Below are 11,241 nucleotides of genomic sequence, written 5' to 3'. Positions count from 1 at the left end.
ATTCTCTGAGTCTTCCAAAGTGGTGTTATTGGGGGTCTGCCCACTGGTCAAGAATGGACCTCAGAAGAAATTGAGTGCTTAAGGAAATGTAAGCATTCTGCCTTTGTGGAAGTTAAAAAATCGTTTAGCATAATAATGAATAGTTGGGTGACTTCCATTTTAAAAGTCTACCCATTTAGTCAATAGTTACATTATGAAAAACTGGGTACATTGCGTCACAGTGAAGGACCTTACGCTGCGGTTTGCAAAAGCAGAATGAATTTTGGAGTTGTACCGTTATGTACACACACACACATACGCTCACACGCCCATTGGCAGACAGGGCCACACCTCACAGCTCTGGGGAAAGCCACAGACCTCAGCTGTACAAGCTGAGCCTGGACTAGAGGAACTTTCCGCTGGACAGGACAAACAGCCCCACAGACACGACTGTCTGCGAGCCGAGCCCCGGCGGCGGCAGGTACGCGGTGCGCTCCCGCGCCCGGGCCCGGGCGGTGCAGCGGCGGCGGGAGGGTCTCGGGCGGCCCCAGTCGGTGCCAGCGTGCGCGCGCCAGCAGCCCGGGCGAGCCGCGACGCCTGCCCACCCCTCGCGGCGGCCCCGGACGCCCTCGGGCAGGTCCTCCCGCCGCCCGCCACGGCCTTGAACATGGCTGCGCGCCGCGCCGCCACCTTCGCCTGGCCGCTGCTGCTCCTGTCCTGGGCTCTGCTGCGCGGCGGCTGCCGGGCGCGCTTTGCCGCCGAGCCGGACACGGAGGGCGCCGAGGCGGAGGCGCTGCTTTTCCCCGAGTCGCCCCTGCAGAGACCCACGGTGCTCGTGGCGGTGCTCGCCCGCAACGCCGCGCACTCGCTGCCCCACTTCCTCGGCTGCCTGGAGCGGCTGGACTACCCCAAGCCCAGGATGGCCATCTGGTGAGCGGGCAGGGGCGGGAGCGGGCGGGGGCCTGCCGAGGGGCGACCCGCAGCGCGCACTGCCCTGGCTGCCGGCGCGGGTCCCGGGCGGGGGCGTCCCTCCGCCGCCGGCGCCCCGAGCCCCGGAGGCTGCGGCTCCGGGCGCGGGCACCCCTCGGGGAACGCGGGGCGCGCACGCCCTCAGGCCGCCCGCGCTGCCCCAGGGCCGGTGGGGCGGTCGGGCGGGGGAGGAAGCGCGGGGTGAGGGCGCCCGCCGGGGCCGATGGGGATACCAGCCTGCCCTGAGCGCCCGTCGGGTGGCTCGTCCCCCTCCCCGACCAGGGCCTGGGGCACCCTCTCAAGAGTGCTAGCGTCCCCCTCTTTCAGCTCTCGAGGGGTCCTCTTTTCCCTCCTCATCCCTCTAGCCCTGCAGTGAGGGAACAGGGTTGTCGCCGCTCATTGCTCCAGACGCGACAGGGAACGTAACTGCGGCTGCGGCCGGCAAGGGGGCTCGGGAACGGCTGGGGTGGCCGAGAGCGCGCCGCCTTCCTTCCCAGTATCCGCTCCTGCTCCCGCGTCAGAGGTTAGAAAAGTGGCTCCTGGTCCTCCCGGGGGACGGAGGAAGAGGGGACCCGGACCCAGAGTTTGAGGCTTCCCAACTAAGCCACCGCGGTGGGCGCTGCCCCTCTCGAGCGCTCCAGGCTATCCCTGAATGTGCACCATCCTGGCGCGCCTTCCTCGCCTAAGATGAAAACCGCGCGGGGCGCCCCGAGGTACTGCGTGCTAGGGACTCAGACGAGAAGGCAAACAGCCAAGTTTTGTTGCCCTTAGGATAGAAACCCAGGCCTGGTCCTTGTGTTTGCTGCAGGGAGGGCCAGGACATCAGTGGGGGTGGCTGCCCACCCTAACTTTAGAACTCGGTCCAGTCCTGCACCTTAAAAAAAATGCAGATATCAGCAGGCCAGGTGAGCAGCCGAGGGGCCTGTGTAGGAGGAGGCAGGCACTGCTGGCCAGGGGAGATGGGCAGCCAGGTACCTCGCTTCCCCGAGGGAGACAGAGCCCAGGTCACTCTGGAACAGTTTCTATCCTAGGTTGTTAAAGTTGTCCGCGGACCAGACACATCCTTAGAGCTGCGGTTGGGCAATAAGAGAGAAGGAAGGATAAAGCAGTGGCTGGAATTGGCAGCCTAATACCTGGTGGGAAAGGCGCTGAGGTGAGAAAGCAAACATGAGAAGATATAGTGCCCCACTGTGCTATACACTGCTTTACTATATGCCCTGCTATACGTGATGGCGGCCACGGAGAAGGGCATGCTATGTGGGAAGTGAGAATGTTGGTGCAGCCAGGTTTTCAACCAGAAGGAAGGATTTGTTTAACCACTTCAATACCAAAAGAAAATTTCACAAATGGCAGTTCCCAGTTTTAGGATATGGGCTTGGTCTTTATGCACTGTTTAGTTTTAATGAACATTGCAAAAGTTACTATGGGACAGGAGGGGTAAAGCACATACCAGGCACAGGGGTTTGCTCCATGGTGTACAGACATTACCTCTTTTATCGTAGTAAACTTTCTAAAGAGAGATGATCCTTATCTTATAAACAAGAAACTGAGACTTGGATCAGTTAAACAGTTCACGTAAAGTCACAGAATTAATACATAGCAAAACTGGAATTTGAACCCAAGTTTGTCCCTAAGGACTACTCCAAAAACGTAGTGATGGGAACACATGGAAGCTAAACGCATAAACTCATCAGCTACAAGTTAGGAGACTTGAGTTGTTTGTGTGGTTTGGGGCCAGTTGCTTAGGATCCTAGACATCAGTTTTCTCATAAGTAAAATGAGGGAATTGGAATAAACAATTTCAAAAATTATTTCTGGCTTTTGAATTCCATAGATATTGTGATATTATCAGAATCAACCAGCAATGATTGTATATCCTAAGTCCCTTGGATGTTTCAGAGTCTATGGATGTTGCTGTTCTATTTATGTGGGTAATAGTCCAGTTTTGCACAGACCTTTGAGATCTATTTCCCCTTACCCTTGCTCATGGTCCTTGTAACCTTACCTTGCCCTTTATGGCTAGTGTTAGAAACAAACAAACAAAAAAACAAACAAACAAACCCTAAGGTTTGGGTAAGGCCTTGGGTAAGACCTGAATTGGTTACTAAAGACTCTTTTTTGAGTTTTGGCTTAGAAATCTCATATCACTTATTAGGTAATAGTAATCAAAATGTCAGTTTTTAAATAGTCCTTAAAAGCTTTCAACGTTCTTTCATCAATTATGTTTATGTCATTTGACCCTTACTACCATTCTGTAAAGAATTTAAATTTTCTCCATTTTGTAGAAGACATTGTGTCTAAAGTAACTGACTTACTCAACAGTACATTTATTTAGGATTGCTACAGCTTTGAAGGACTTCTGCCTATTGTCTACCTCTGGTTCATTACTCTCAAACACTACTCAACATCCTGAGATGGAAAGCTGACTAGTATCCCCTCAGCAAAGCCAGCACACGCTGATGTTTAAAATGGCCACGAGCTACCCAGAACTTTACAAAACAGAACTGCGTCGAGCATAGAGTCTGGGCTGCAAGCTTCCACTGAATTCTATTTCCGTAACTCTGCAGGCTCACTCTCCTTGTTCATCCGCTTACCTCCAACAATGGCTGGAGGAGCATCTGCTAAGACTTCTTCCTCAATGAGTAAATGAGAGGCTTGGCTCATTGATCACCTTCAGACTTCCTAGGGATGTGATTTTTTTTCTCACCAAAATTGCAGCACCAGATCTGCACCGAGTACCACCAACAAATCATCCTAGAAACTTTTGCCTGTGGAGAATGAGTGCAGTCCAACAGTCAGCAAGTGTATTTGCATTCACTGAATTAAAGAAAGATACTTTGTCCCAGCAAAAATGAAAACTTGCTCCTTTACCTATCTGATCTCAAAAGGAATTGTTTGCCTTCAAATAATACAACTCTCTGATAAGGAAATAAGATACTCAGGTGTTCTAATTAAAACCTGCACCGAGTTAAGGGGATTTGCTGTGCTGTGCTGAAGGGAACTGTTTGGCATTGTGACGTGGTGACGGTGCACTTCAGCAGAGCTGCGAACAGTGGCCTTAGCAGAGAGGGAAGGCTGCCTCATTCCCCTTCTCAAACCTATGGTTAAGGGGAGCAGTGCCAAGTACTGTGATAATGAAAAATGGAGGAGGGCAAAAGGAAAACATTTGACCCAAAAGATACATTAAGTTTGCCTTTTGGAGAGCCTGCTGTTGCCTGTGCAAAGACAGCTGGAATTCAGAGTCTGTGCATCAGTCCCAAGGTAGGGACTGCTGTGTTATTACAGAATGATTCGGGCACTTCATTCGGTAGGATTTTGGAAAGTAATATACTGTGCTGGTTGCTGCTGTATGGCTTTCTAAGTAAAGAGATGGGTTTCTGTTGATGTAAACATAAACCATGTTGAGCTTCTGCCTGTTCTAGGATGCTGATCCTGACATTTTGTACACTAGTTTATCTGCGCAGCATTTGGGGATTAGCTTGGATTTCTCTCCACCTCTTGATGCTCAGCCAGTAGCATTTTGGTGAATGGTTTAACTAGATTCTCTAATATTAGTGGGTTTATAAAATGTTTCCAACTACTATTAATGACAGTTTTCAGCCCTTGTGGTGAATGATGTCACATTTTATCATTGCAATCTTGACACTAAATGTTTACATTACCCCTATGCATAGAAGTTTCAGCTCCTGATTGATAGGAGGTAGATGATTCATTGGTCCTCTTCTTTCAGTTAGTCTGTTTTCCTCACTGTTCCACCTTCTTTTCCTTATTTTTTCCCAGCCTGGTGCTTTGGTACTAGAAGTGAGTATGCAAGCTGACAGTCAGATATGTGAGGGTTCAGGTCTCCTGTGTGATTGTGGACCTCTAAGCCTCTAAACCTAGCTTCTTCATCTACAAATGACTAATCATAGCACTACCTTAAAGAGTTATTTTAACAAGCAACTGAGATAATGAATGGACAATATCTTTTACATAAATGTTGCTAAATAGACAATAAATGCTATTTCCATATCCATCTTTTCCTTTTTGTTCCATCTCCTTTACCTTTCTTTACTTAAATGAAGATTTAAGAAGTATGTCCCCAATGAAGTCTGTTTATCTCCTTTCTTCCAACAAAAAATTACCAGTACAATGAAAACTAACATTTTGGAGGTACTGTCCTAAACACTGGTGTGGTAACTGATTTACCCCCGATAATAGCCCTAGGCTACAGGTGCCATTACTCTTTTAACTTTACACAGGAAGAAACTGAAGCACAGAGAATTTAACTAGCTCACCTGAGGTCACAAGGCCTGCTTGTGGTGCAGCCAGGATGTGACCCAGTGACCCAGGCAGCTAACGTCGCACACTGAATCAGACAATTTGTATAAGATCAAGAAAGGACTGCTTAGTTCTAGTTTTTGCTTTTGTCGGTTGACCCAGCTTAGGAAGATAAGAGTGCCAGTGTTTCTTTCAAACAAGAATAGTCCCTTCTGCCTGAATGACAGGAGACTCAGGGGTTCCCTTCCGCTGTCTTGGCAATTTCATCACTTAGCTTAGGCACTTTCTGGTTACTGAACTCTATGATAGATTTTATAGGAACAGAATGAGACTACATATGTGGGTTATGCATAAATATGCAGATTGTTTACTATGATCACAGACACATAGCAACAGAAAGATATTTAGCAAGTATTGTTAGTGGCAAATGAATAAGGCACTGCTACTCATAGGCATGGTGGCATTTTGGGTTCCTACTGGTAAAACATGCATAAATATGCAGATTGTTTACTATGATCACAGCCACATAGCAACAGAAAGATATTTAGCAAGTATTGTTAGTGGCAAATGAATAAGGCACTGCTACTCATAGGCATGGTGGCATTTTGGGTTCCTACTGGTAAAACAGAGCATGTTTTTAATGAATTAAAAAGCATTTAGCCTTTTTAATTAGTGATCTTAGATTTGGTTGGCCCTTAAACTCAATTTTCTTCCAAATGGTGGGAGAGAACTATCAACTCTCTCCCCACTGGACTGTCTCTAGCAGTCATGGGAATGGACAATGAAAGCTTTGTAACCAAAAAGGCTGCTGGTTGGGCCTGGGTCCTTTTTCCAGCACTTACATGGACACATGGGTCATATCACTGTGTGGAACTGTCTTCAAGTCTACGGCACAGTATAGTAGGACCATTATAAGACTTACATGGGGCCTAGAGTAGGACTATTATAAGGCTTGTTTCTGTACATTTCTTCAAATACGTAACAATATTCAGTAGAGCTCAAGTCTGCGGGAAAATGATTAGCTGATGGTTTAGTTGTTAATCCTACTCCCCTATTACCATATTATGAAGAGGTTTCACTATATGTGTTTCAATCATAGCTATTATTCATCAGAAATCACAAAATGCGTGTATTGTCTATGTCTTGACATTTTTGTTCTCACAGGAGTGACTTGTTCATTTCATGGCACTTAGGTTGTAAGCATATCAAAAATTGCTGAAAAATTAAAAAATTTTAAATCCTGCAGAGGTCTTGTAGATTTATTTAATAGTGATTTAATTATTTTAAGAATTTGCTCTTCTGACTTTTTTAACTGAAACAGCAATATACTCCCATAATAAAAATGTAAGCATCACGAGTAGGAATAAGATAAAAAGTAAATCTCCCTTCTATTCCACACCACCTGCTAGAGGCAAACAGTGTTAACAGTTTCTTATGTATTCTTTTAGAAATTTTCTGGGAATATACATACATCCTTTTAGTATTAATACAAATATGAGTGTTTATATACCTACTTTGTGTAATGTCATGTTTCCAAGGCAATCTCTCTATCCCAGGTTTTTAACTCTACCAGCCCACCTGTACCCGAGCACTGGTGGCACAGTAAAACCCAGTTTCACAGAATACCTGTTCAAGTGGTGACTCTGAACCCCTCCCTGATTACAACATCTTGCTGTCTTGTCCTTGTGTCTCTGGTCCCTAGAGAATCTGGCCCTAAGTCCATTTAAAATAATTTTTTTATGAAGTCTAATATACATCCCCAAAGTGCATATATCCGAATGTATAACTGGGTGACTTTTGACAAACTGAACACACCTTTGTAAACAGCACCTGTCCTGCGAGGTCTGCATTTGCATACAGCCACGGATGTTGGGGCTGAGTATGGCTGTGCCCTGGACTTTGTCCAGGCAGTCACATCCCATCAGACCCACCTGTGTGCTCCTGGCTGACTCTTTGAGGTGGTTTGCTGGCCCTGTAGGCATTCCCGTGGTGATCCTTACTCCCTCCTCAGGAGCCCCAGGGCTCAAGCAGTAACTGCTTTCTAGAACCAGCAGGCTTGGCAAACTGCCAGCGAGTGACCTAGTAGTAAAAGGATCAGATCGTATTACTTCCCCCTCAGCACTCCATTCCTCTGGTAGGAAAGCTCTGTTAACATCCATAAAAGTGAAAAAGAATCTCCTTATAGGTAATAACTGAAAAGTCACGCAGAATATAAATAGAAGGGCTGTAATTAATTCACTGCCATTCAGATCCATGAAAATGCAGTGCTTGGAGTTGGTGGTATTAGCCAAGACTGCATGAATTAAACCTTTAGATTTGCCTAGAGGGCATTTCTTTTTCTCTAAGACCACTTTACAGAAATCATTTCAGGCTTAGGCTTCCAGTAATAGCTTCATGACATCCTGCCATGGCTAAACATAACTTTGTAACACGTTACATTTATTTGAGGCAACAATTGTTATTATTTTAGTTGTTTATCAACTTCTGCAAGCTGAGCCCTGTCCTTGACTTGCCGGTTTAGTTGATGAGATTTTGTTCCTCTGCAAACATTGTGCAAAATAACTCCCCACCCCAGCATTGTCTGATTAATATTTCAAGACCTCTTTGAACATGTGCATTTCAGAAACATAAAAAATAATGTTAAATAATGACCCTGGGCTGTATGTCCCTAAGAATGTGGCAGAAGCCTGAGTTTGGGGCCAGACCACTGCTGATGAAGCCTTCTCCTGAGTACCTACTTGAAATGATAAATTGGCTGTACTGGAAAAATTCTTTACCTTCTAGGCTGAATCACTTCATAGACATGTCAGGTTGCAAAGAGGAGGTTCTTGAAATAAAGCTTTCCCCATTTTGGCTGTTGCTGGGGTTTGAATATTTATATCACCTCCCAAATTCATATGTTGAAATCCCAACTCTCAAAGGTGATGGTACACGGTGGTGGGGCCTTTGAGAGGCCCTTAAGTCATGAGGGTGGTGCTCTCATGAATGGATTAGTGCCATACAGAGAGAGGCTCCAGAGAGCTCACCTTTACCTCTGTGTGAAGATACAGCAAGAAGTCTACAATCTGAAAGAGCTCCCTCCCCAGACCCTGAGCATGCTGGCACTCTGACCTTATAGTTCTAGCATCCAGAGCTGTGAGAAGTGAATTTCTGTTGTTTATAAGCTACGCAGTCTGTGGTTCTTTGTTATGGCGGCCTGAACAGACTAAGACAGCTGTCCAGCTGCAGAAAACCATGGAGGTAGCTACAAGTGCCTACATTTTAGTCAATAGGAAAGTAGGACTCTTTCTTGCTCACCCCTTTTCTTTTAGAGAATAATCCTATATATTTTGGAGGTGGGGAGGGCAATGGGCTATCCAAGCTTCCTATTCTCACAAGACAAGAGATTATTCTAGAAAACAGAGTCTAAGGTTGTATGTTGATTTACATTCTTGCTAAAAGTCATATTAAGAGAGAAATTGCTGCTTTTCAGGGTCTTGGGAAAGGCAGAATTTGCTGGAGACTAACAGGGGAACTTAAATTCCTGGACAACCTTTGAGAAATGTGGTTGTGGACATGGGACTGTGGCATTCCCAATGTGGAGTCACTTGCTGGACTGCTGGACTGCTTTTTAGTTTCTTGGTTTCCAGCCAGTCCCCTAATCTGTCCCAGCCCCATACACCACAGTGATTATGGTTTAGACCTGCCAAGATAGAGGAAAGTTGCTGCCAAGTAGAATCAGGATTTTTCTTGTCATCACCACCTCACTGAGCAATAACCTGATATGCAGCTCCCTCGTTACTGCAGTCCCTCTGCTAGAAGCGGGGTGGATGGAAGGGCATTCAGACAGTCAGACCGTGTCTTGTTTTCAAATAGATTTTGTGGAGTTGGTGCATAAGGCTTGAAACAGCCAGCATACTAAAATATTTTTAAAAATAGAAATCTCCTTTCTGCCTTCCCTTCATCCAAGATTTTACTGGGCACATTAATGTCTATCCTAGAAAATTCTTTTCTGTGAGATAAGCTGTGAATTTCTAAAGCAATGAACTAAAAAAAGTTATGTACCTCCTTTTACTTATTCATCACAGATTGTCTCTGTGGATAAATCCAGGTAAGCATGGTGAAATTAGTAGTTGAGGTGGTCTAAAAGTGACTCATCTGCGTTGATCAAGTTCATTGGCCATGAGTGGACATGGCCACCACTGTGCTGCCAGCCTTCTGACTTGAGGCTGGCTGGGCTCCAACTAGTGGTTCCTAAATACTGTTCAGGGGCCAGCTTCACAATGCCTAGGACATTTATTGGTTACATAGATTTCTGAGCCCCATAATCAGTTACATTCAATCAGATGGTCAATGGGAGAGGCCCAGAAATCTATATCTTAAACATGAACACAAGGGTTTGGATGCATCACTCGGTATGAGAACTGTAAGAGAAGAGCCCTCAGAAGACCCTGTGAGGAATGGGGGGCCTCATGGAAGGACTGAAGGCAGTGTGTGCATCTGAAGTACAGGCCAGGGGGTTTTCAGAGCTTGGAAATTTGGCATACTGTGGAATCTTCTCAACTCCACGTTTCAGATGCTTAAGCAATCAAGAAGGCCAAGGGGTTTTCTTATTAAAAGGAGTAAGGTACAAGATTACAAAGGACAGGCTCTTCCAGGCATGCATCATTTCTGTTTTTTTATTGAATCAAACACATGTGTTCTTCCTCTTTTCAACAGTGGCTAATAATAAAAACAACATTTTTTAAGGCAGTGCCCCAAACTGACTACTGCATGAAGTGCCTTGCACTGGGCCTCCATTTCAGATGACACTTCCTCAAGTGCATTCCTTTTCTCAGTGAATCTTACATCATGAGCTCATTAAGCATTTAGTTTTATAGAAGAAAAGATATATATTGATGAACATCTCCTAATAGAGTGGAGGGAAATTTCCTTCTTATAAATAGTAGTCACTTGACCGATGTCAGTCCTCCTACTCCCTGATCTTGGTTTCTTTGTGCCTTGGCACTAGTACCCCTTCATGGGAGTGACATATCTGGAGAATTTTTATGAATCATAATCTGCATGTTTGATGTTTCCTGGACCCTCAGCCCCAACTTTAGTTTTTTGGAGAGGCCTAAAAAAAAAAAAATCTGTGTTTTCTTGGAAGCTCTTTGTATTTCATCCTGTTGTATATGGCGCCCAAAGGGGTTTGCTAAGAGTGTAGCCTCCCATGGAAGACTTTGCTACATGATCACGATTGCCAGGGATGTGGCAACAAGAAAGCTGGCCTTCCAGAGGTGCAGATTGGAGCTGCTCACGAAGGGGTCGTGCACACCAGGTGTGGGAGCAGAGGCAGCCCCGGCTTCATTCCTGCGGCACAGAGATGCTGTGCCTTGGCTAAGGGACCTGCATCTATCAAGCCTTCCAGGCACATCTAGCCAAGCTCCAGCCGCGTAGGATTCCTTTCCACAGTATGTGTTTTGGTGTGTTGCCCAGCCTTGCTTTTAGATTGTTCTGTTTCATACTGGTACTGTGCCTTTAATCATCTCAGGGTATAGAATGGCTTTGGATTTTAGCTTCTTTTGTTTCTAGGTTTGCATAAACAGTGCTGCCTTTGTCCTGTGGTCTTGTCACAGCTTCAAAGCCTTGACTGGGCATCAAAGACACCTTAGATCCTCATTTCTTAGACATCAGATTGCAGGAACTCCAGCAGGTGACGGACAGTTACAGAGCCACTTCTGAGCCAGTTTTCTGTCTTCCAAAGAAAATTAGATTCTGCCAAGTCCCCTTTGATAATGGTGCTGAATCTTAATAGCTTTTCCTAAAGACTGTGCAGATACTGTGAACTCAAGGGACACTGCTGGCATATGTCTTAAGAAGGAAGGACAGTAACTCACTAATATTTACTGAATTCCCCCCATCCCATGAGAGGCAGATTATTAAGGGTCTCTCTGGAAAGCAAGGCAGGTCCAGGCCCACAGGCCCGTCTTTGCTGATATTGGCATGGTGAGAGCCAAACCCTCGTTTTCCCATGTGTCTTAACAAAACAAAGGCAGTAATTGAGCTCTCACT

The 11,241-nt window shown here is 45.8% G+C and overlaps 1 protein-coding gene across 2 annotated transcripts in view; it reads left to right on the top strand.

The window, feature by feature from the left end:
- Nucleotides 1–315: 315 nt before the first annotated feature.
- The window catches only part of COLGALT2 (collagen beta(1-O)galactosyltransferase 2), a 95,538-nt gene continuing 84,612 nt past the window's right edge, over nt 316–11,241 (top strand). Inside the window, exon 1 of one of the 2 annotated variants that reach the window (XM_073216887.1) lies at nt 316–460. Coding sequence is in view for 1 of the 2 variants with exons in the window: in XM_037021120.2 (XP_036877015.2) it covers nt 647–909 (263 nt within the window). In the remaining variant the exon portion in view is untranslated. Of the gene's footprint in view, nt 910–11,241 lie in introns of both variants that reach the window. The other variant, XM_037021120.2, reaches the window with a different exon arrangement.

Source organism: Manis javanica, chromosome 11 (assembly GCF_040802235.1).
Source record: "Manis javanica isolate MJ-LG chromosome 11, MJ_LKY, whole genome shotgun sequence".
Taxonomy (NCBI): Eukaryota; Metazoa; Chordata; class Mammalia; order Pholidota; family Manidae; genus Manis; species Manis javanica.
The sequence above is the reverse complement of the archived record's forward strand: the minus strand, read 5'-3'. Positions and strand labels throughout refer to the sequence as shown.